At 38.0% G+C, this 26427-nt stretch overlaps 1 protein-coding gene across 4 annotated transcripts in view; it reads right to left on the bottom strand.

Annotated features, from left to right (window-relative positions):
• ATP10D (ATPase phospholipid transporting 10D (putative)) overlaps nucleotides 1-26427 on the bottom strand; it is a 126727-nt gene that overhangs the window by 66101 nt on the left and 34199 nt on the right. For all 4 annotated transcript variants that reach the window (XM_055588481.1, XM_055588482.1, XM_055588483.1 and 1 more), the window contains 4 exons: nucleotides 23316-23642; nucleotides 20691-20885; nucleotides 6674-6878; nucleotides 4347-4432 (listed from right to left, as the gene is read on the bottom strand). In XM_055588481.1, coding sequence (XP_055444456.1) covers nucleotides 4347-4432; nucleotides 6674-6878; nucleotides 20691-20885; nucleotides 23316-23635 — 806 coding nt within the window. In that variant the 5' untranslated portion in view covers nucleotides 23636-23642. The remainder of the gene's footprint in view (nucleotides 1-4346; nucleotides 4433-6673; nucleotides 6879-20690; nucleotides 20886-23315; nucleotides 23643-26427) is intronic.

Genomic DNA, 26427 nt, shown 5'->3' with positions numbered 1-26427 from the left:
AGCCATCAATAATATAGAGAGTGAACCTGAACACCTCAATTTCTGTTAATTTTAGAAAATAGGCCACACAGCAGGAAAAATGTAAGGATCTAGTTCAGCAGATAAAAACTATTTCACAAAAAATTACTGTACCCACCTGGGCTGCCTCTACTAAATATGCATACTCTGACTCAGATTCTGTGCAGAGTACTATATTCCAGACCACACAGAAAGAGACTAAAGTTCTGTCCTTTTCTGTCCAGAATTGTGCCAGAATCTAGTCTGAGCTTGTCAGGGGAGTCAGCGTTCCCAGTGAGGGGCTGTAAAAACTGGACTCTAAGGTATTTTTTGACCTGGACCTCAGGTGTTGAAGTCCAGGTCAGAAAAAATGACAACCCCTAAATCTTCCAATTACAACAGGAAATTGTATAAATAGTCAGCAGTTGAGAAAATAATACTAGAAAATGATTCTTCTTAAACTTATGAGCATGTTTCTGATGGCAGGAGAATCTGCTAACTTCCCTTCATCGTCTCGCCTCTCTATGATCTTCTATATGGCTCCCCTACCCTCCAAATATACTTAAACCACTTATGACTCCACAAATGCACTGTGGTCTCAGGCCCCTATGTTATTACCTGTAGTGGTCCCTCAACCGAGAATGTCAGTAATTCTTTGTATTTAGTTGTCTGCCTGGTATCTTATTTTTGATGGTTTAGTCTGGCATTATCTCTTTATCTGGACTAAATCCTTTCCCTTTTCCCACTGCATAGCTTCCAGTCCCTGCCCCAACACCCATCTGTATCAAATGCTACTTAAAGATGCTACCAATATGTTCTAAACTTCCATCTTGACAATTCTCTAAAATTTTAAACAACTTGATTGAAGAATAATAAGAATCATATAGTAAATATATACTGTACACATTTAAAGTGCAAAATTTGATGTTTTGACATGTTTCCCCTGTGAAAACATCACTACAATTAGAAAAATGAACATATCCATTGCTCCCTAAGGTTTCCTTATGTGTTTCTGTGATCTTTTCTGCCTCTCCCAGGCACCCACTATCTGCTTGCTATCACAAGTTAGCTTTCTTTTTTGAGAAATTATATAAATCAAATCATATAGTATATATTCTTTTTTGTCTGGCTTCTTCCACTCAACATTATTTTGGGATGAATCCATGTTGCTACATATATCACTAGTGAATTCCTCTTTGCTGCAGTCGTATTCATTGTATGGCTCTATCACTTGTTTATCCATTTACCTGTTGATGGAATATTTGGGGCTATTACAAATAAAGCAGCTCTGAAAATTAGTGTCCAGGTTAGTATAAGGATAAATATTTTTCCCTTGAGTAACTACTTAGGAGTAGAATAACCAGATCATAAAGTAGGTGTGTATTTAATTTTTTAGGAAATTTCCAAACTATGTCCTAAAGTGATCGTGCTTTTTCCATTCCCACCAGCAGTATATGCATAGTCTAGTTTCTCTACATTCTTGTGAAAAGTTGGTATAGTCAGTCCTTTTAATTGAGGAGTTACACTCCTAAGGCTTTAACTTGCATCTTTTCACACAGATATCTAAAGTCCATGTGTTGTCTTTGGTGAAGTGTCCAATATTTTCGATCATTTAAAAACTGTACTGTTCATTTGCCTATTGAACAATAAGCAAATAATAAAGATTTTATTTAATAATAAAGACATATATTTGAACACAAGTCCTACATGAGATATACACACTGCAAGCTATTTTCTTCCAGTTTGAATGAAAACTTACGTTTTCATTCATTTAGCAGTGTCATTTGAAAAGAATAAGTTTCTAATACTGACAAAGTTATTTAATTATTTTTGTCCTTTTATGAACTGCACTTTTGGAGTTATATCTAAGAAATCTTTGACTAACACAAGATACCAAATGTTTCCCCTATGTTTCCTTCTAGGAGTATTATAATTTCAGGTTTAAATTGAAGTACAGGATCCCTTTTTAGTTATTCTTGGTGATTACTCTTGGTGGTGAGAGGTCTGTGTTGAAGTTTATTTTTTTGAATATGGATGTGTAATTGTTGAAGCATTATTTGTTGAAATTAACCTTTCTCCACTAAACCGCTTTTTCATCTTTGTAAAAATCCTGCTGCCCATAAATGTCTGGACCAATTTCTGGACTCTAATCTACTCCATTGACCTACTGGTCTATCATTATGTCAAAAACAAAATCTGGTGGTCTTAGCCCTCCACATCTGTTCTTCTTTTTCAAAGTTGTTTTAGTTAGATGATTCTATCTCCATATAAATTTTTAGAATAAACTTGCCAGTTTCTAAAAATGAAATTTTAAAAAGGGTAGGGGTGGGCTTCTCGGATAGCTCAGTTGGTAAAGAATCGCCTGCAATGCAGGAGACCCCAGTTTGATTCCTGAGTCAGGGAGACCCCCTGGAGAGGGATAGGCTACCCACTCCAGAATTCTTAGGCTTCCCTGTGTCTCAGCTGTTAAAGAATCCACCTGCAATGTGGGACACCTGGGTTAGATCCCTGGGTTGGGAAGATCCCCTGGAGAAGGGAATGGCTACCACTCCAGTATTCTGGCCTGGAGAATTCCATGGACTATATAGTCCATGGGGTGGCAAAGAGTCGGACATGACTGAGCAACTTTCACTTTCAAAAATAAAAAACTTTGTTGGAATTTCAATTGGGATTACACTGAATCTACAGATCAATTTTGGGAGAAAAACTGACAACACTGAGTTTTAATGCATGAACAACAAATATCTCTCCATTTAGTTACATCTTTAGTTTATCTCAACCATGTTCAGTAGTTTTCAATATGTAGTCTTTCATATCTTTTGTCTGGTTTATTCTTAAGTATTTTTTCTGATGCTATTGTAAATTGATTTTTTTAAAAGTTTCGATATCTGAATGTTCTTTGGTATGTACAGAAATACAATTAATATTTTTATATTGATCTTATTTCCTACAACACTGCTAAACTATTAATTCCAGTTGCTTTTTAATAGATTTCATCACGTTTTCTACAAAGACCATCATCTCATCAATGAATAAAAGACAGTTTTACTGCTTTATCACTTACTGCTTTTATTTCATTTTCTTTACATTAGCTAGGATCTCCCTGAATAAAAGTGGTAAGAGATAATATTCATGTCTTGTTCTTGATCTTAGGGGAAAGATGTTTAGTCCTTCACTATTCACCACTCCAGTATTCTTGCCTGGAGAATTTCCATGGGTAGAGGAGCCTGGCAGGTTACAGTCCATGGATTCAAAAACAGTCGGGCATGACTGAGCAACTCAGCACACAACACACTAAGCATGATGCTAGCTGTGTGGTTTTTATAGATGCCCATCAACAAGAGGAGAAAGTTTCCTTCTATTTTCAGTTTGCAAAAACGGAAGTTAGATTTTGTCAAAGTTTTTCTATGTCCAGGAGAGTCTCACCTGATTTTTCTTTTTCATTTGTTAATTATGGTTTGCTAATATTAGAAATTACATTGTTTGATCTTCTAATGTTAAGCCAACACTGCATTTTTGGTATATGTCCTACTGAGTCATTATTACTTTCCTCTTTATATATTGTTGGGTTTGCTTTCATTTGCTATTAATCTGTGTAAATTTTTTGCATCTATGTTTATGAGGGCTATAAATCTTCCTTTAAATGTCTCTGTATTCTTTTGGTATCAGGATGATTCTGGTGTCAAAAGATGATTTAGGAACTTTTTTTTTTCTCTGCCATCTTCTTATAAGATTACCACTATGAAGTAGGTCTAATTGACTTCTCTTAAACATCAGGAAGGATAAAAAGAGTCAGTAACTTGGATCAAAAAATAAAGCACTTAAGTGGCAGAAGCCAGCCAGAAATCAGGTAAGACCCTAAATTCCATTCGAAATGGATGCAGATGCCATAGGAAGCCTCCAGATGGACTCTGTTGTGGATTCCCATACTTTTTCTTAAATGTGTTTCCAAGTCATTGGCTAACTTTTACCAGCTGAGTTGCCCACCTACTCTAATAGGATAGAAAGACACCATCCTGTCATGTCACTTAAGCTGCCATGTCTGTCCAAACACTTTCTTCCAAATAACTAACATGTCTTGGGCTTAACATGGAGCTCATGTAAATCATTCATATATCACTGAAAGAGATTCTAGGGTTATTTTAAGAACAAGATTTTGTTGTTGTTTTAAAAAATACATAGGTAAATATTTATCAAATAATTAAAATAAGCCAAACTTACAAGTGGCTTAACTTACAGCCTTTAGTGATTTACCTTGGGTATAAGTACACAAAAGTTTTTTGTTTTTTTTTTTAGTTAAATATAACTGTAACATACAATTCCACAAAGGAAAATCTTGTATCACTCACAGGAAGCCTCGGAATCTGTTGAGGTCATTGTTTGGACTTTCACATTCTATCCTACTGGAGAATTTCTCAGGATCAACTTCAGAGTCCTAAAAATATATGTATTTGAAAAATTACCACACAAAAAATAAAGGTTAAATCTTGAGATTTAAGTGTTTATCCTTTCACCAATTAAGATAAAAGGTATTCATGTCACAAAATATGTCACAAATTGCCCAAATGAAGGAAAGTACACACATAATTATGAATGAATAGATAAGATGAGAATGGTCCTAGAGCATTAATAAATATCTTCAGGTGATAAGAATGCCTGAACCATACACCGAAATTCATGCAGGAGTCCCTGCAGGAGGGAGCTTCTCCTACAAAACACACTCTTTTATCCGGAAGACACTGAAAAGCTGAAAATACTTTTCTTATTGTTCTTTAAACATATAGGTAGTTTCTGAGATTAAGTGTATATCTATACACACACACACACACATACATGTAATATAGGCTTCCCAGGTGGCACTAGTGGTAAAGAACCAACCTACTAATGCAGGAAACTTAAGAGGTACGGGTTCAACCTCTGTGTTTGGGAAGATCCCCTGGAGGAGGGCATGGCAACCCACTCCAGTATTCTTGCCTGGAGAACCCCATGGAAGGAAGAATTTGGCAGGCTACAGTCCATAGGGTCACAAAGAGTCAGACACAACTGAAGTGACTTAGCATGCATGCATACATGTATATAAGTACTCTGAGCACACATGCATTTAATCTCAGCAAATTTTATTTAAAAAATTAAATCTAGATATATCTCACAAAATTCTGTAATAGGTCAAAAAGTAATTTTAAAATGCTTTACGAAACCAACACGTGAATAAACAGTGTCTTACAGAAAATAGGCATGGCTTGTATAATGCATGGATTCACTAAGAACAAGCCACGTCAACCTTATATCCTTTTCTTTTTTTATATGGTTTTTTGGATAATAAGATAAATGCTACTGATATATCTCAAAGTATTGATATGTATATCAGCAAACATTTGAAAAATATGAGTCATATGATCATGTGATGTGGCTTTCTAATAATTGATATTTACTGAGTTCTTCTAATGAGTTAGAATCTATATTATGCCCTTTAAACATCTTAACTAGTTTCTTCTTCACTAGATACTATAATTAGGCCTAATTAACAGATGAGGAAAGATACACACAAAGAGGACCAGTGATTTGCTAAAGGTTTCAAAACAAGAAGGTTTTTAGAGTCAGGATTTTAATTGAGGCCATCAGAGTCTGGAAAGCTTACCCTTAACTGAATGTAAAGTATGCTGATTAATCAACTGGTATCACCCCTCAAAGTAGGTATTTAGTGGTATGTAATTTCCAAGTGGTAGAGGATTTTTACCAATGTTTTAAGTGTGAAAATGCTTACAAATGTGACAATGACAGGAAGTTGAGAGGCGTAACAATCACAGAGGATCTAAATTAATCTATAGGTAGAAAGATGGACTTAATGTGACAAGATCGAATTTACCAAAGGATATAATGAGGTTACAATATTTTTGGTTTGTAAGAAACGTGACTTAATAGTAGTTCAAGTTAAAAAAAAAAAAAAAAGTTACATTTTAAAATACCTCATTTTAAGTGCTTCCAGAGAAAGGAAAGGAAAACTGATAGGCACTTTGCATGATGTTTTTATATATATTACTTCATTTTGTCATACAACAGGCTATGAAGGAGGTGTCATCATTTCCACTTTAATAAACTGAGGCATAAAGTGTTTAAGTGACCTCCCCAAAACCACACAGTAATTAAATGACAGAACTGTTTGAATGTTACTCAAACTTGTGTTAATATAAATTCAAAGTTTTATTTCCCTCTCCACAGTACGTGAAGAGTCAGAGCTCTGTGGCATGAGAAGTTATGAAAGTCTTGAAAGGCCTTGATACATAAGTAATTACCAGATTTTAGGAACAATAACCAAATGATATCTCCAGCTTCAATAAAACAACATACAAATAGAAGCTTAAGAAAAACAGAAGTTGATCATTTCTATTACAAAAGAATTTTCCAAAACTGTTAGGTTTCGTAAATTCCCAGAAATGTGATTGTCAGAATGAAATGTCTGAACTCCAAAGTCATTATATCGTATTATCTATGAAATATGATATTATCTATGAAATACTTCTACTGATATCTGGAATTACATTAAGCCCTCGAGACTTCTATTTTGTAAAGGTAAAAATATATTTGAAACATCTCTTTATCTGTACATGTGAAAATGAGCTCAGTCATCTTCTGAAAAGAAAATGTTAATATCACCAACGGAGAACACATTTTTTACCTGCTCTGCATATCTCCGAACCACCTGCTTCTGTTTTAAATTGCTCTCTCCATCAAGACCAGAAGTCTCAATGTGACAGATTCCATCTGGATCAGTGGAAAAGAGTAAAACCATATCTGCAGGAATGATCTCATTACAGGAAAGGTGAATAAAGTCCCCAACAGTAACATCTTTCCAGCATCTGTCCACATATTTTTTCTCTTTCCTAAAATTGAAAAAAAAAAAAAAAAAGTTTAAAAAGAATCTCAAGCTCAAAACTCACATAATAGTTTTTTTTTTAATTTTAGTTTATAACTTAAAGTGATTTAAAAATTTAGGGTGATCTGTTAAATGCTAAAAGGGGAAGCCAGAGAATTTGTAAAACTTAAAATTCCACAGCTTGCTTCATCTGAAAATTTAGTTACTAAGTTTTTCAATTCTTTTTTCCCTGTGAGATTTCGAACCATTATGTTAATTGAGTAATTCTGGAATAAAATTAAAATTAACACTGGATGGGTTTATTCATAAATGAAGCAATTCCTGCGTGCTCTCCATGTCAGGTATCAAGGATCCAAAAGTGCACAAGACACAATGCGATTCATGGGGTCGCAAAGAGTCAGACATGACTGAGCGACTGAACTGAACTGGACTGAAGGATATGGGATTCCTTAGGGAAAGAAACTTCAAGGTGATAGGGAAGTGAAGTAAGAGTCAAGAGGAAATGGAGAAATCAAGAAAGCAGGAAATTTCAAAATATTTACACTGTTTACAACAGCTAGAACATGGTAGCAAGCTGGATGTCCATCAACAGATGAATGGATATATACAATGGAATGTTACTCAGCCATAAAAAGGAACAATTTGAGTCAGTTCTAATGAGATGGAAGGAACCTAGAGCCTGTTATACAGAGTGAAGTCAGAAAAATAAAGACAAATGTTGTATACTAATGTATATATATGGAATCTAGAAAGCTGATACTGATGAAATTATTTGCAGAACGGCAGTGGAAACACAGATATAGAGAACAGACTTATGGACATGGTGGGTGGGGGAGGGAGGAAGGAGAGGGTGGGAGGTATGGAGAGAGGAACATGGAAACTTACATTACCATATGTGAAATAGATAGCCAACGGAAACTTGCCGTAAGAGTCAGGGAACTCAAACAGGTACTCCATAACAACCTAGAGAGGTGGGATGGGGAGGAAGATGGCGGGGGGAACGGGGTTCAAGAGGGAGGGGACATATGTATACCTATGGCTGATTCATGTTGATGTCTGGAAGAAACCAACAAAATTCTGTAAAGCAATTATCCTTCAATTAAAAATAAAAATTTTTTAAAAAGGGAGTCATCAGAGTAACAAAAGCCACAAAGGGATCATGTCTGTGGTACGTGGTTATTAGGATGTCTGCTATTAAGTAGGGAATGTGAAATTGGTGACATGGAGAGTAAAGAAGAAAGACCTCCAGTGGGTTAAGGCATGATTAGAAGCTGAAAGAGGAGTCTACTTCATCAAGTTTAGCTCTGAAAGGAATAAAGGGTGAAAGCAGCCACTGCAAGGGAAGGGAAGGCAAAGGGCAGTAAGGATGAAAGAACCGGGCAAGAAAAAAGAGAGAGAACTGGACACACACACACACACACACACACACACACACAGCATGCAAGGAAGAAGCCCATGGAGAAGGCAAGGTAGGGGAGAGGAGAGAGAATGGACAGTGTTGGTTGAAGCTATCGAGAAGTAACAAGGAATGGAATTAAGAACACAGATGAAAGGACTACTATTACAAGGAAGGGAGTTACTGCTTCATGTAAAGTCAGAAGAAAGCAGGTGAAGATGACATAAGAAGGAACCGAGATACCTGGTTCATGCTTAATGACCTCTACTTTTTCTATGAAGAAAGGTATAAGGAAAGTTGCTCAGAATTTGTGAAAGTAGGGAGAGAAGACAGACTTGAATACTAGGGTTAAGGATTTTATTTTTCTTTCAAACCTAGTAAATAGAATTCTTCTAAGGGACAAGTTTATTTACTCTCCACTCTACATTGGAACAAAATCCAAATGAGGTTAATTTTACAACTGAATTAACTTCGCTATTCCCCATTTAGAGTTCCTACTAGATTTTAAAAAATGGCTAATGTCCCCAGTAGCTGGCTGTGTGTGTGCTTAGTCACTCAGTGGTACCCGATTCTCTGAGGCCTCACGGACTGGAGCTCATCAGGCTCTTCTATCCATGGGATTTTCCAGGCAAGAATACTGGTGTACGTTACCATTTCCTCCTCCAGGGGATCTTCCCAACCCAGGGACTGAACCTGTGTATCCTGCATTGGCAGGCAGATTCTTTCCCACTGAGCCATACTGATCTTAATTTATGCCAGTTACCATGTTAGATGCTAAGAATACAAAAGTGATTAAATTACGGTCATTCCCCTAGAAAGCTATAGTCAAAATGTGAAAAAGAACCACAAACAGCAATTTTATAAGATAGGTATGCACAGGCTCTTTTGGAAGCAAATAGCTGGGACACTGACCTCTGGAGGAGGTGCGTCTTGCAGGATGATCGAGAGTCATGTGAAGAAAGTGGGACAGTGTAACTGTCAAGAGTGACAGTAGAGGCATAATGGCACAGGGTATGGGTGTGTACGATGTTTTAAAACTGCAAGCTAAGCGACAATGTTCATTGCCAATCTTAACTAGCTTTGAGAATCTATCAATGGGGTAGACTCTAAATAAGGTTGTATTTCCTTCTCGGACACAGAACTAAAACTAGCAGAAACTTTCTTCTTCTCTCACAGCCTAAATATACAGCTAGAATTTCCTGCATCTACTTGTTATTTGTTGCTTCAGTATTACTCTCACCATTTAGGATATAGTACTTATAATCCATCCTTCAGGTAAACTCAATCAGCTCAGTTCATTCACTCAGTCATGTCCAACTCTTTTCGACCCCATGGACTGCAACATGCCAGGACTCCTTGTCCATCACCAACTCCTGGAGTTTACTCAAACTCATGTCCATTGAGTCAGTGATACCTTCCAACCATCTCATCCTCTGTCGTCTGCTTATCCTCCTGCCTTCAATCTTTCCCAGCATCAGGGTCTTTTCCAATGAGTCAGTTCTTTGTATCAGGTGGCCAAGTATTGGAGTTTCAGCTTTAGCATCAGTCCTTCCAATGAATATTCAGGACTGACTTCCTTTAGGATGGGCTGGTTGGATCTCCTTGCTGTCCAAGGGACTCTCAAGAGTCTTCTCCAACACCTCAGTTCAAAAGCATCAATTCTTTGGCTCTCAGCTTTCTTTATAGTCCAACTCTCACATCCATACATGACTACTGGGAAAACCATAGCTTTGACAAGATGGACCCTTGTTGGCAAAGTAGTCTCTGCTTTTTAATATGCTGTCTAGGTTGGTCATAGCTTTTCTTCCAAGACTGTCTTTTAATTTCATGGGTGCAGTCACCATCTGCAGTGATTTTGGAGCCCAATAAAGTCTGTCATGATTTCCACTGTTTCCCTATCTATTTGCCATGAAATGATGGGACCAGATGACATGATCTTAGTTTTCTGAATGTTGAGTTTTAAACCAATTTTTTCACTCTCCTCTTTCACTTTCATCAAGAGGCTCTTTAGTTCTTCTTTGCTTTTCTGTCATAAGGGTGGTGCCATCTGCATATCTGAGGTTACTGATATTTCTCCTGGCAATATTGATTTGTTTGTGCTTCATCTAGCCCTGCATTTCTCATAATGTACTCTGCATAAAACTTAAATAAGCAGGGTAACAATATACAGCCTTGACATACTCCTTTCCCAGTTTGGAACCAGTCTGTTGTTCCATTTCCAGTTCTAACTGTTGCTTTTTGACCTGCATACAGATTTCTCAGGAGGCAGGTCAGGTGGTCTAGTATTCCCATCTCTTCTAGAATTTTCCACAGTTTATTGTGATCCACACAGTCTAAGGCTTTGGCATAGTCAATAAAGCAGAAACAAGATGTTTTTCTGGATCTCTCTTGCTTTTTCAATGATCCAATGGATGTTGGCAATTTGATATCTGGTTCCTCTGCCTTTTCTAAATCTAGCTTGAACATCTGGAAGTTCATGGTTCACGTACTATTGAAACCTGGCTTGGAGAATTTTGAGTATTACTTTACTAGCATGTGAGATGGCAGTTTGAGCATTCTTTGGCATTGCCTTTCTTTGGGATTGGAAGGAAAGCTGACCTTTTCCAGTCCTGTGGCCACTGCTGGGTTTTCCAAATTTGCTGGCATGTTGAGTGCAGCACTTTCACAGCATCATCTTTTAGGATTTGAAATAGCTCAACTGGAATTCCATCACCTTCACTAGCTTTGTTTGTAGTGATGCTTCCTAAGGCCCACTTGACTTGGCATTCCAGGATGTCTGGCTCTAGGTTGGTGATCACACCATTATGATTATCTGGGTCATGAAGATCTTTTTTGTGTAGTTCTTCTGTGTAATCTTGCCACCTCTTCTTAATATCCTCTGCTTCTGTGAGGTCCATACCGTTTCTGTCCTTTATTGTGCCCATCTTTGCAATGAAATGTTCCCTTGGTATCTCTAATTTTCTTGAAGAGATCTCTAGACTTTCCCATTCTATTGTTTCCCTCTATTTCTTTGCACTGATTGCTGAGGAAAGCTACCCATTTTGCTTCTAGTCCCATTTTGTTCAATGTCGCCCAGCTTTTATGTCAATACATAAGCACTGGGGAAATTTGGGAAGAATATATTCGATTATTAATAGTAATTCCACTGGTGGCAGTTGGCTGCAGTGAGCTGAAAAGGTGGAAAATGTGGACTGCTACTTTCTACTTTAACAAATCTAAACAAAGAGTGGGATTATGAATGAATTTTTCTTTTTGACATTCATTAGTACTTCTCTGAAAAAAACACTAAAAACAATTTATATAATGAGTATCACTGGCACAGAGCAGCTCAGATTTATTGGTTCAGTTCAGTTCAGTTGCTCGGTCATGTCCGACTCTTTGTGACCCCATGAACCGCAGCACACCAGGCCTCCCTGTCCATTACCAATTCTCAGGGTTTACCCAAACTCATGTCCATTGAGTCGGTGATGCCATCCAGCCATCTCATCCTGTCGCCCCCTTCTCCCCCTGCCCTCAATCCTTCCCAGCATCAGGGTCTTTTCCAATGAGTCAGCTCTTCGCATCAGGTGGCCAAAGTACTGGTGTTTCAGCTTCAACACCAGTCCTTTCAATGAACACCCAAGCCTTATCTCCTTTAGGATGGACTGGTGGGATCTCCTTGCAGTCCAAGGGACTCTCAAGAGTCTTTTCCAACACCATAATTCAAAAGTATCAATTCTTTGGTGCTCAGCTTTCTTTGTAGTCCAACTCTCACATCCATACATGACTACTGGAAAAACCATAGCCTTGACTAGACGGACCTCTATTGACAAAGTAATGTCTCTGCTTTTTAATATGCCATCTAGATGACTGACTTTAATTTTGGGGGGTTCCAAAATCACTGCAGATGGTGACTGCAGCCATGAAATTAAAAGACACTTACTCTTTGGAAGGAAAGTTATGACCAGCCTAGACAGATTTATTGGAGGCTTTATCAATTCATAAATCATTTAATTTTCAATCAATGTTATGTAGTTGGTACTATGAATGCACTATGCCCCACTCCCCATCTATTATAAATGACAAAAACTGGCTTAGGGAGGTTAAGGAACTAGTTCAAGGTCACACAGTTTCTAGTATTTCTGGGATTAAAACAAGGCAAGAAGCTCCACCTCTCAAATACTGGACTTTACTCCCAGTTATAACAACTTACCAATGACCACCAAATAGAATACGGATTAACCATGTATTAGAAAGTGAATTTCAAGAACTACTTTAGAAAATGTCACACATAAATAAGGTTAATACCTTAGAAGGCCACTAAAATTTAGTTTCAAGAATAATGAAATACCATGGATTTATGAGATAATGCTAAAATATTAACATCAGCTAGTATTTTTAAACTCCCAACATCCCAAATGGCTCAGTGGGTAAAGACTCCAGCTGCAATGCAGGAGACATGGGAGATGCCGATTTGATTCCTGGGTTGGGGACATCTCTTGGAGAGGGAAATGGCAACCCACTCCAGTATTCCTGCTAGAAAAATCTCATGGACAGAGGAGCCTGGAGGGCTGCAGTCCAAAGGGTCGCAAGAGTGAGACACAACTAAGACAAGGCAGGAGGAGAAGGGGACGAGAGAGGATGAGACGGTTGGATGGCATCACCGACTCAATGGGCCTGAGTTTGGGTGAACTCCAGGAGATGGTGATGGACAGGGAGGCCTGGTGTGCTGCAGTCCATGGGATCACAAAGAGTCGGACACGACTGAGCGACTGAACTGAACTGACTGAACTGAAGCACATAAACCAAAACACCAACAACACGGTGATTTTTAAAGATCAGAAAACAATATACGTTCTTGGATGGCAGGCACTTTGTTTTTTGTTTAAACCTCTAAATCTTTCAGTGCCTGCAACACAGTATGTGGCTAAATTTGTCAGATGATTAATAGTTTTATTTTCAGCACACTTCTAATATACTTGAAGCAAATCTTAAAACCTTAGCAAATGGCTGCCATTTTAAAGGCAATCTTAAGAATGTGAAGTTTTTGATAATAGTTCATTCTAACGTAATTGAGGTGTAATAGGGTTTAAATGTTTACTTTCTGTTCCAGCATTTGTTATTTCCCAATGATACTTTCCCAAATAAAATTAAGCACCCTGTGAAAGACCACAGTCTTTCACAAATAAGAACCAAATTATCTGCATAAAAATGTTAATGCTTCTTGCAAAAGCTTGCAAAGTTTAATGATCCCATATCTTCAACTTACTTTTACTGAGAAATAATTAGTACTTTAAAGTAATTTCTTTGTATTTCACAGGAATTTAAGTTAGTACATTAACTTAAATGAATAACAATAAATAGACAATCTTCATTTCTCTATATTCTTATAATTTGTTCCAAGAACAGTGAGGGGTAGGCATTGGGATGTAAGCATTATTTCTTTTATGACACCAAGAAATAGGCAAATTACATAGAATAATAGTTAATAAATAAAAAAGAATTACCAGATTCTATTATGAAATGCAATCATAAAATGATTATCTAGGACTAGACTTTAAAACAACTGAAAAGAATATTGCCTCTCATCTTCAAGTTTATATGCAAATCATCTAAAACAGATCCAAAGGACACCTGAGAAAAAAATTATACCATGTCTCCCATTAGGAAATTGTAATAAAGGGGTTCCCAAGTAGTGCAGTGGTAAAGAATCTGCCTGCCAATGCAGGAGATGAGAGAGACATGAGTTTGATCCCTATTTGGGAAGATCCCCTAGAGGAGGAAATGGCAACCCACTCTAGTATTCTTGCCTGGAGAATCCCCATGGACAGAGGGGCCTGGGGGGCTACAGTCCTGGAAGTCACAAAGAGTCGGACACAACCAAGTGACTGAGCATGCTGCTTAGCACTTAGAAAGAGGTAAGTGCTATGCTTACTGTCTGATACTATTTTATTCATAATGAAATAAACTGGAATTTAGCTAGTTTACATAATTTTTCCCAAGACTACACAGCTACTAAGTATGAGAACCAGAACTTTTATAGCAACCCTAGAAAGCAAATATACAGCATCAACTCTAAACTCACGCTAAAAATTAGAATTTATGTACAAGAATTTGTATTTAAAAATATATAAGAAATATTCTTTCCATTTGCTAAATTTGACACTGAGTAATCGTAAAATTGGTCGAAATATGGATTTTTCTCATCAGATAATCACTGTAAATTTCTACTTCCTATAGCTATGTTTTGAAGGCAGGGATTGTATCAACATTTCATCTCTCTGTCCCTGGCATATGAAAGCATTTAAACATGGCTGAATGATTCATAGCACTGTTTCAGTAAAGTGATCTATGAATTTTAAAACCATGCCTTTTATTATTTTTTTATTTTTCTATACAACACATCATTTTTTTTCTGGTTCCCCTTAGACTATATAAGAAAAAACAGAATATTTTCTTATTTAAGTACAGTTCACAGCATCTTTGGGATTTCCCTGGTGGCTCAGATGGTAAAGAATCTGCCTGCAATGTGAGAGACTGGGGTTCAATCCCTGGGTTGGGAAGATCCCCTGGAGAAGGGAATGGCAACTCACTCCAGTACTCTTGCCTGGAGAATTCCATGGACAGAGGAGCCTGTAAGCTACAGTCCACGGGGTCACAAAGAGCTGCACACGACTGAGCAACTAATACACACACACACACACACACACACAGAGCATACACAGCATCTCACAAAAGAGAAAAAAAAGTTACTTTGCTTCAATAAATATTTAAAACAAATTTTGGGAAAGCCACTGAAGAATTCTAATAACAAACAAAATTCAGATTTCTACATATATCAGCTTAAGTATCACTTCTTCAGAGAAGCCTTCCCTAATCATTTGCTCATATAAAATGAAAGACAGCTCTATTATCAGGACAAGGCTTTGAGTTATTTTTCTCCCAAAACAAAAAAAATTATGTCATCTGGTTGAACTCTTAGTCAAGTGAGCCTTAAATTTGTTCAGAATATACTTCTGTTTATTATAAAGCTAGACTTTCAAACCGAGATATATCTTTTATTCTGACTTGCAAACTAAAATATAACAGGTTATTTTATAAGTTTGCAGATTAGGAATCACTGTCTTATGAAAGTTGGCTCTGTATCAGAGCACTGAAGTCAACCCAAGAAATATGCCACATGCTTTGGGATCTCAGAAGAGTAGGACTTGTCAAACAGCCTGTGAAGTTTCTCCAAAGGCTGAAATAGGTGCCTTTGAACTCAAAGCTCAGTCTTTTACCTTGTCACATGTTCTCCCTTGAGAATTTAAGTCAAACTCCTAACTTCAGAATCACCTCTAAATGGGCTGATGACTTTGAAATTTCTCTCTGCAGCCTTTCCTTCCCTCCAGAAATTATCATATGTTCCTATTTGCCCACTGGACATTCCTCTGGGATGCCTGTCTTGCTATCATTTCTAGTTCATTCTACCTTAGATGAACTTCAGTTCAGTCGCTCAGTGTCCAACTCTTTGCAACCCCATGAATCGCAGCACGCCAGGCCTCCCTGTCTATCACCAACTCCCTGAGTTCACTCAAACTCATGTCCATCGATTCAGTGATGCCATCCAGCCATCTCATCCTCCGTCGCCCCCTTCTCCTCCTGCCCCCAATCCCTCCCAGCATCAGAGTCTTTTCCAGTGAGTCAACTCTTCGCAGAAGGGGGCCAAAGTACTGGAGTTTCAGCTTTAGCATCATTCCCTCTGAAGAAATCCCAGGGCTGATCTCCTTCAGAATGGACTGGTTGGATCTCCTTGCAGTCCAAGGGACTCTCAAGAGTCTTCTCCAACATCACAGTTCAAAAGCATCAATTCTTCGGTGCTCAGCTTTCTTCACAGTCCAACTCTCACATCCATACATGACCAATGGAAAAACCATAGCCTTGACTAGACGGACCTTTGTTGGCAAAGTAATGTCTCTGCTTTTCAATATGCTATCTAGGTTGGTCATAACTTTTCTTCCAAGGAGTAAGCGTCTTTTAATTTCATGGCTGCAGTCACCATCTGCAATGATTTTGGAGCCCCAAAAAATAAAGTCTGACACTGTTTCCCCATCTATTTCCCATGAAGTGATGGGACCAGATGCCATGATCTTCATTTTCTGAATGTTGAGTTTTAAGCCAACTTTTTCACTCTCCTCTTTCACCTTCATCAAGAGGCTTTTTAGTTCCTCTTCACTTTCTGCCATAACGCTCCCTATTTCTATCAATGGTATTTTCACCCTACAAATCTGGGGAAAAAATCACAAAAGTTCACCAAATTCCACTGGGCCCTTCTACACAGTATCTATTCTATGAATCCCTTCCTGCACTTAGCACATTCTCCTTTTAGTGCCCTGGATTAATTAGCAGAGGCAGATCCCTTAAGAAGCCATTCTTATGACCCGAATTGACCAATATTCCTTAAAGCACAACTTTTACTATGTTGTCTCTTGGCTCAAAACATGGATTCTGTACAACTCAAGGAAAATATCTGTGATGGTTAATTTTATGAGTCAACTTCACTGGTTGAAAGGATGCCCAAGTACCTGGTTAAATATTATTTCTAGGTGTCTCTGGGGGTGTTTCTGGAAGAGATGAACATTTGAATTGGTGGAGTAAAGCAGATGGCCCTTCCAGTATAGGTGGGCATCATCCACTTTGTTGAGGGCTTGAATAGAACAAAAAGGCGAAGGAATTCACTCTCTGCCTGACTGATCCGGTACACTGATCTTCCCTGGACATTCCTGGTTCTCAGGCCTACAGACATGGATTGGAATCTACACCATCACTCTCTGGCCTTCAAACTACATGGCAGACAATTCTCTGGCAGGCTACAATCCATGGGGTCGCAAAGAGTCGCAAAGGGACTTCTTAGCCTCCATAATCCCATGAGCCAATTCCTTATAATAAATCTTATTCCTATTGATTGTATTTCTCTGGAGAGCTCTTTTACTCAGTGTGTAAGCAGTAGCCTGGGCATGACATCCTGCCACAGCAGGCCTCAAAGTCCCCTTTTATTTCTTATTGTTGTTGTTTAGTCACTAAGTTGTGTCTGACTGTTTACAACCCAAGAACTGTGGCCTGCCAGGCTCCTCTGCCCATAGGTTTTCCCAGGCAAGAATACTGAAATGGGTTGCCATTTCCTTCTCTGGGGCATCTTCCTGACCCAAGGATTGAACCCACATCTCCTGCTCTGGCAGGTGAATTCTTTACCACCGAGTCACCAGGGGATCCCCTTATTTCTAATTACAGCCCTTTTACTGGGTCACTACCCTCAGGCCAAATTAACCTATTCATTATTGTCAGAATACTCCATAAACCTTCCAAACTCTGAAATGAAAATAAATGACACCAAAACCTTATTTGTAAAGCAGTAAACACAATGAGAATTTCATAAATCTATCCTTAATGATAACTTTTTAAGAAGTAGATACATTTCTCATGAAAAAGAACTTCAGAGAATTAACCTTATAAACTTTGTAATTGGCATTCACAAAAGCCACATGAATAAGGACTTAAAAATATTGCTCCTTGAAAAGGGAACCCGCTTACACTTTTGGTGGGAATGTAAATTAATGCAACCAGTATGGAGGTTCCTTAAAAACTAAAAATAGAGCTACCATATGATCCAGCAATCCCACTCTTAGGCATATATCCACAGAAAATAGTAATCTGAAAAGATACAATGCATCCCAATGTTCATAGCAACACTCTTTACAACAGCCAAGACATGGAAGCAACCTAAGCGTCTACTGACAAATGAATGGATAAAGAAGGTAAAATATGCATATTCACACACACATATACACACAATGGAATACTACTCAGTCACAAAAAAGAGTGAAATACCATGTAATGCCATTTACAGCAACATGGATGCAGGTAGAGATCATACTAAGTGAAGTAAGAAAGAAAAAGATATATCACTTATATATGGAATCTAAAATATAACACAAATGAATTTATCTGTGAAATAGAAACAGACTCACAGATACAGAGAACAAACGTGTGGTTGCCAAAGGGGAGGAGGGTGGGAGAAAGAAGGATTCAAAGTTTGAGATTAGCTGATACAAACTATTATTTATAGAATGGATAAATAACAAGGTCCCACTGTATAGCACAGGGAACTATATTTGATATTCTATAATAAATCACTTACCAACTGAACTACAAGGGAAGCACTATAATAAATCACAATGGAAAAGAATATGAAAAACAATGTCTATACACGTATAACTAAATCTGCTGTGCAGATTCAGTTATACATATTGACTATGTATATACACAGTCAATATACATATACATAGACTATACATATTGACTATGCCAAAACCTTTGACTGTGTGGATCACAATAAACTGTGGAAAATTCTGAAAGAGATGGGAATACCAGACCACCTGACCTGCTTCTTGAGACACCTATATGCAGGTCAGGAAGCAACAGTTAGAACTGGACATGGAACAACAGACTGGTTCCAAATAGGAAAAGGAGTATGTCAAGGCTGTATATTGTCACTCTGCTTATTTAACTTCTATGCAGAGTACATCATGAGAAACACTGGGCTGGAAGAAGCACAAGCTGGAATCAAGATTGCCGGGAGAAATATCAATCAACTCAGATATGCAGATGACACCACCCTTATGGCAGAAAGTGAAGAGGAACTAAAAAGCCTCTTGATGAAAGTGGAAGAGGAGGGTGAAAAAGTTGGCTTAAAGCTCAACATTCAGAAAATGAGGATCATGGCATCTGGTCCCATCACTTCACGGGAAATAGATGGCGAAACAGTGGAAACAGTGGCAGACTTTATTTTTGGGGGCTCCAAAATCACTGCAGATGGTGACTGCAGCCATGAAATTAAAAGACGCTTACTCCTTGGAAGAAAAGTTATGACCAACCTAGATAGCATATTGAAAAGCAGAGACATTACTTTGCCAACAAAGGTCCGTCTAGTCAAGGCTATGGTTTTTCCAGTGGTCATGTATGGATGTGAGAGTTGGACTGTGAAGAAGGCTGAGCACCGAAGAATTGATGCTTTTGAACTGTGGTGTTGGAGAAGACTCTTGAGAGTCCCTTGGACTGCAAGGAGATCCAGCCAGTCCATTCTGAAGGCGATTAGCTCTGGGTGTTCTTTGGAAGGAATGATGCTAAAGCTGAAGCTCCAGTACTTTGGCCACCTCATGTGAAGAGTTGACTCATTGGAAAAGACTCTGATGCTGGGAGGGATTGGGGGCAGGGAAAAGGGGATGACAGAGGATGAGATGGCTGTATGGCATCACTGACTCTATGGACGTGAGTCTGAGTGAACTCCGGGAGATGGTGATGGACGGGGAGGCCTGGCGTGCTGTCATTCATGGGGTCACAAAGAGTCAGACACATCTGAGTGACTGAACTAAACTGATACTTTAATAAATTAAAAAATATATTCTCCTCTTTGAATATATTAATTCCATTCCTAATTATAATGGGGAAATAATCATAGATCTTCAATACTTCTGTGTAAGAATACTCACTGATATATTTTTAAATTATATAAATATGGGAAATGTTTAAATTATCTTAGAGTCTTATTACAATGCAGCTATTAAAAGTGCTTTCTTGATGGATAAAGACATGGTAAATATTCATGATGTAAATTAGGCTAAAATAATAGAATAAAAACAATATATGTAGTACAATCCCAATTTTGTAAACTGTCCTACATTTTCCTACCACACACAATATGTATGACTTCAAGGAATGCATCACAGCATTATAAATAGTTGTCTCTGGATGCTAGCATTGAAATTTGTAAATGTAGTCATTAATATACAGCACAGTTAAACACTCACCTTAATGGACTTCACTCTTGGCTACACAGGCTATTTCATAAATACTTGAAATAGAAGTCTCCAACAGAGCAAGTATGCTCCTTATAAGTCCTCCTATTACGAATGCCCTCAGTTGCTGCTGCAACAGGAAGGGTTTTATAGGCTTCTTGCTTGTTTACAAAAAAGAATGCACTTCTCTGTATCTCACAATTCCTTTCCTCCACAAGAAACTCACCTTCTTTCATATCCCATCTTGTTTTTCATATTCATTCATACATTTCATATCCCATCCTCTTAATTCCAAATTGTAAATATCTAGGGTTAAAAGCTATCTGCTTGCTTTCCTTCTTATGGTTTGAAGTTTAATTCTTTCAGCTCTACTTACACCTAAATTATAGAAGCTTGTACTTTATAACATCTGGTTGATAATGGTTTAATGTGTTTATTGTTTTCCTATGATCCTGATTTAAATGCACTCTAGGATTTTAATAAATATTAGTTAAAAACACCATCCCACCCCCAAAAGTGTCCTAGTCACATCTAAGGGGTGGAGAGTAACATTCTGCATGTTTCTAAATGATGCATGTATATTCCCCAGCATAGCTCCTATTACACTTACCTACTATAAACTTTAGTTACTAGGTTGTTGATCTGTTTGTCAATTTTGTATTTTCGGTAATCTTCCAAGCCATCTTTAATTGCAATAATTGTAAGGACAACCACCAGAGGCAGCATAGTAATTTCCTTTTGGAAGGCTTCTACCAAAGGCACCCAGTTCAGAACAACTAGAAACAGGAAATATAAATTGGCGACTCTGAAACCCAAACACACACAAGGAGGTGTTAACAAAGCAAGCGAAGCCTGGAACAAACGATGCAAAAGACCTGGTGGCGTTTTTCCACAAGTTCCTATCAGTTGATTTTGGATGCTACACAACAGAACTAGTGAAATCTAACAAATGTGAATTAACGATGTATTATCCCTGCAGACACCTGGTTGGACATACTCTAATAAATGTGAGGTATCATTTATTAAATATATTATAGTCAATATTGCAGTGTGACCATTGTGAGTTGTGTAACATAATAAAGCACAATAGGAGGTACTACTTTCTTTTAAAAAGTTCAATAACCTTAAGAGGAAATTCAAAGTTAATGCATTGCAAAAAACAAAAAATTAACTCAAACTTTCCGAAGTTAACTTGATTGTCCAAACATTAATTATTTTGAACCTTGTTTGAACCTAGAAAACCCTGAGGGTTTATTTTCCCCCGAGATCGACGCTTCCATTTCTGCTTTCACATTACTGAGAACTACTTTTTAAGGAACTACGTCTCTTTTATACAATCAAATATTTCCCACTGGACTCTAAGGCAAGTGCAAGCAGTCTCTTTCCTTAAAAGAAAGAAACTAAATCTCAGTTTTGCACAGTCCCTTGAATTTTTATCACATTTTCTTCCCACGGCCAAACTTCTCAAAATAATCTACACATATTCTTCATTTCTCACCTCCAATTCCTCTTATGCTGAAATTTTTGGCTACTTGCAACCCTTTTTGCTTCTTCTGTGGCTTCAATGATTTGCATATACAGTTCTGTTCAGTCGCTCAGTCATGTCCGACTCTTTGCGACTCCATGGACTGCAGCACACCAGGTTAACTGCATTTCTATCTATAGGGCTGGGCCCTGAACTCTATTCAGGTTCCAGGTTCTAATTCTATCATGGGCACAACTGCAAACTCCATACAAGATAGAAACATCCATAGTAGTTAAAACCATTAATTTGACAAATTCACATCTGTTCTTTAACAATATCCACTGTTTCATAACTACATGGAATATACAGAGATTAAAAAATGAGGATGAATATATATGAAATGAATAATACTGGAAAAAATAACAACAAATGCTGAGAATCTCTATACTACATTAGCATCTCAAACTCAACATTTACAAGAACAACATAAACATAACCTTTGAGCCAACCTTGTTTTTATTCCTGTCTTTCTTTTTTCTGCTAATAATCCTGGTCATCATAACTCAATTTGCTCACATCATCTTTTCACTCCTTTCACTTAATTCCTTACATCTATCCATAGTATCTGTAATAGACTATCCTCTTTCTCATCCCCACTTTGTTCTAAGTTCAGGTCTCTATTATAGCTTGCCAAGATATATGCAGCATCTTCCTAAATGTTCTGTCCTGCTTTCAATTAGCCTCTACCAGTATCAGTCACAGAGGACTACTTCCCAGGCCTCCAGCAAATCTTCTATGCCACTGCCATTCTGCTTTTCTTTGTATTCCTTCCTCCATCTGAAATGTGCTTTATAGACATCTCTGCCTTGAATATCTCAACCTTCATAATTAACTTAACATGCCACTTTCTTTCTACTGCTCTGGCTAACAGTAGTATTTCTCTTTTTGAGGCTTCCATCCTAGTTGGCAGCACCTTACAGCACTCATCACATCCACTGTGTCTTTTCATTGTATGCACATCTTGCTGCCCTTGCTAAATATAAGGCTCCATAAGGAAAGAAGCTTCATGTAACCTTGCATTTCCTTCAATACTTAACCTGATGAAAGGGCTTCAGCAAATACATATTACACTGAATTATATCTGCTTTACCTAATCTTACAGGTTACATTTGTATTTACTTCAGAGCTCTATTTCCTCCTTTTATGAGGAATAAAAAGCTAGGAGCTAGTGGCTAAGACTCCCTGCTCCCAAATCCCTGGTCAGGGAACAAGATCCCAAATGCTGCAACTGAAGATTCCTTATGCCACAATGAAGATTTAAGGTCCCATGTAGACCCAGAGCAGCCAAAGAAGTAAATAAATAAATATTAAAAAAAAAAAAAAGAAAAGGCTATAAGTCAAATTTAAACACAGAATTAACATTCTTTTAATGGACAGAACACAAAAGCAAGAGTGAATAGACTGAAGGTCATAGCCCCTCATTCACCTCTGGCAGGACACTGGTTAAACTACAGGGCCAAACTTAGTTTCCTTATCTGTAATATGAAGATAACAATATCTTTTCTTGTCACGAGAAAGCATTTTATTAGTCCTAAAGTGTTATATGAATGTAAGGACTCATCATTCCACAATGGACCCTACCAGAATCGTCCAAGATAATGTCGCAAGTGTTAGGCTTAGGTAACAGACATTATGAAAATGAAAAATCTTATATATCAATCAGAATGACAAAGAACATTCTAAGTTTTTTCCCCCAAAAAATAAAAGTACCTGTGAAATTGTTCAAACAAATTTCTTGGCACAAAATTCAACAGCGTGTACTTTGTTGTCCGTATTCTGTTATTCACGTAGGTTCCACAGAACTTTTCATACTCCTCCTTGAAGAGCTGGAGGTGGGGAACAACAACCCGATGCTTTCCTGCCAGTTTGGGGGTCTGGGAGGACTTGCCCCCGCAGGCAAGCAGAGAGGAATAGCTGTATGGTCTCTCGTCATCGTCTGTGTTCGTACGGCCGATCAGCCGCTGCCAGTGATACCTGGCCCATTGAAGAGGCTCGGTCATGTCCAAAATGCGGTGAGATCCAGGTTGCATAGGTGATCTGGCAAAACAAAGAAAAGTCCATTAAAACAATTCTCATAAACTTCTGGAAAGTCTTAAAGAACAGTAATGTTAGTTAAGATTAAATTTTTTCTATACTAAACAAATGACTCAACAGTTTACTGGAGAGGGTTGCCATTTCCTCCTCCAAGGGATCTTTCCAACCCAGGGATCAAACCCCCGTCTCCTACATTGTAGGTGGATGCTTTACCTCTGAGCCACCTGAGAAGTCTTATTTAGTCTAGAAGGTAGCAATATGAGAGTAAAACAAGTCACTAAAACTCCATTTTAACCAAATCTTAATGAAAAGAGCATACACCTTCTGCCTTGTGGGCTGATCACCTAACCAACAAGAGATAGCACCCAAAAGGCCACTCCACAAGTTGAGGCAAGAAGTTTGTGCTTCATGTGTACAAGTCTCAATTTATCTAATCAATTTTCTCATCCTTGAAATGAGATTGTCACACATGTCAGGAGACTGTTGGGAGGATTAAGGGAATAACATATAAATCACCTAGCACGAAGCACTCAGAAAAGCCTGTGAAGATTACAAAAATAGCCACAAATGCTTTCCATCCCTGTAGTCACATCCCTTTACCCACGAAGTGGTGAAGTCTTTCTCTACCTGCTGAATCTAGGCTTGGTCTCGTGGTTTGCTTTGACTAATGAATCACTAGTAACCCTGACACAAGCAGAGGCTTGCAAAGTGCCTGCTCATGGGACTCCCTCAACAACTCCTTTCCCACTGCTCTTGGGAACCCTGCAGCCACTACCACGTATCTAGTCCAGGCTGGTAGTGCTCATGATGAGTACTCATGACCCACTTAGCAACTATTGCTCCTATCAACATAGGAGTGAGGCCACTGAGTGCCAGCAGACTGACAACACCTGAGTGTACCCAGATGATACAATCTAGAGCAGAGACAAGCTGTCCCAACTGAACTCAACTCCCACTGTCAACCCACTATGAGTCAATAAAAGTTATACCACCAAATTTTGGGGTGGTTTGATAGAAAACAAAATCTCTTACATCTCTTCCCTTATTTTCTCTATTTTCGAGTGTGTATTTTCCAAGAAATTCAGCCCTTCCTAGAACATGAGCTCATTAATTTAAGAAAAAAAAAAATCTAATGTTCATTAAGAGCACACTCTATTCCAAGCACTTTGCAAAAGTATTTAAGGAGATCCAACCAGTCAATCCTAAAGGAAATCAGTCCTAAATGTCCACTGGAAGGACTCATGCTGAACCTGAAACTTCAATACTTTGGCCACCTGATGTGAAGAACTGACTCACTGGACTCATCAGGGTCACTGGAAAAGACCCTGATGCTGGGAAAGATTGAAGGCAGGAGGAGAAGGGGATGACAGAGGATGAGATGGTTGGATGGCATCAGCAACATGAATTTGAGCAAGCTCCAGGAGCTGGTAATAGACAGGAAAGCCTAGCGTGCTGCAGTCCATGGGGTTGCAAAGAGTTAGACACGACTGAGTGACTGAACTGAACTGATCTTATTTAGTATTTACCTTAATCTTATGACAGTCATTATTTTACTTCACAAAAGAGGAAATAGGTTTAGGGAAGTTAAGTGACTTGCTGAAATTTACGTGGTTAGCATGTAAATAAGGTTGATTCAAATCAAATCTTTCCAAGTCAGTCTGTTTTTAACTGTTAATGTGCTTCATTTAACTTCACATCCAGAGTAGCTGGTACTTAGTAGATGGCCAGTAAAAGTTCACTGAGTAGGCAAGGAGAGTGGAGGGCAAGGTCTGGAAGCCTTGATGTCTATTCCTGCATTATCAATGTCATTGCATTTACTTGATCATTTTAGGGTGGAGTTCACTTCTGGAGATTTTTAGTAAATCTGTGGGTATGTCACAGATACCCACAAATCTATGGGTACCAATCTGTATTGGTAATAAAACTCCCCTGATGAATCAGATTCAGGTGGTCCATGACCGCATCTGCAGAAAAACTAGGTTATGTGGTAGAAAGTACATGAGGTTAGAAATATAGAGACCTGGAGCCTCATCTCCAGAATCTCAGGGTTTAGGTGAGGCAATATGTATGTAAATATATAAATGCAATCCCAAGTGCAAAAGAGTCTTCAAGGTAATAAAATAGTTTGGGTAAATTCTTTAAGCTTCCTTCCTTTCTAAGCTTCATTTTAAGTTTATAACATGTCTATTATTTTCTCTAAAGTATTATAACTAATCAGATATAGAAATTATCCCCCTAAGGATATTAAAATTATATCCAGCTTTCATGGATCTGAAATCATAAATCAATACATAGCAGCAGTGGAAGATTTGGTCCTATTCTAGTAATTCTAGTGAATCGATATTTTTAATAATCCATTCAGCTAACACACTTATTTACTCTATATTGGTCCTTAAGCAATCCAAGAGATAACAGTTACACAGCATCACCATCACTGTACTTATAGAAAATAAGTTGAATTACAAATAATCTCACAAGAATTTATCAGATCTTTAAAACTTAATACAATAAAAACAAGTTAAGAGGCAGAAAATCCCCTTTAATGGGAAGAACACAATAGCCTCCAAATGTGTGTATTTGTGCCTGGATATTGGACCCATAATACACAGCGTCTACTATCAATGAGAAAAAATGGCCAAAAAAGTCAGTTTCATCAGCTGTATACTAGGAATAGAAACAAGACAAAAAAAGTTCCATCCCATCGGTTTGCTGTCCTTTGGAGTTTGCTCTCTCAAATATCTGTCCATAGAGAGCTAAAACAAAGTACACTGACTGGTCAAACTAGTCC

Source organism: Bubalus kerabau, chromosome 7 (assembly GCF_029407905.1).
Source record: "Bubalus kerabau isolate K-KA32 ecotype Philippines breed swamp buffalo chromosome 7, PCC_UOA_SB_1v2, whole genome shotgun sequence".
Lineage (NCBI taxonomy): Eukaryota > Metazoa > Chordata > Mammalia > Artiodactyla > Bovidae > Bubalus > Bubalus kerabau.
The sequence above is the reverse complement of the archived record's forward strand: the minus strand, read 5'-3'. Positions and strand labels throughout refer to the sequence as shown.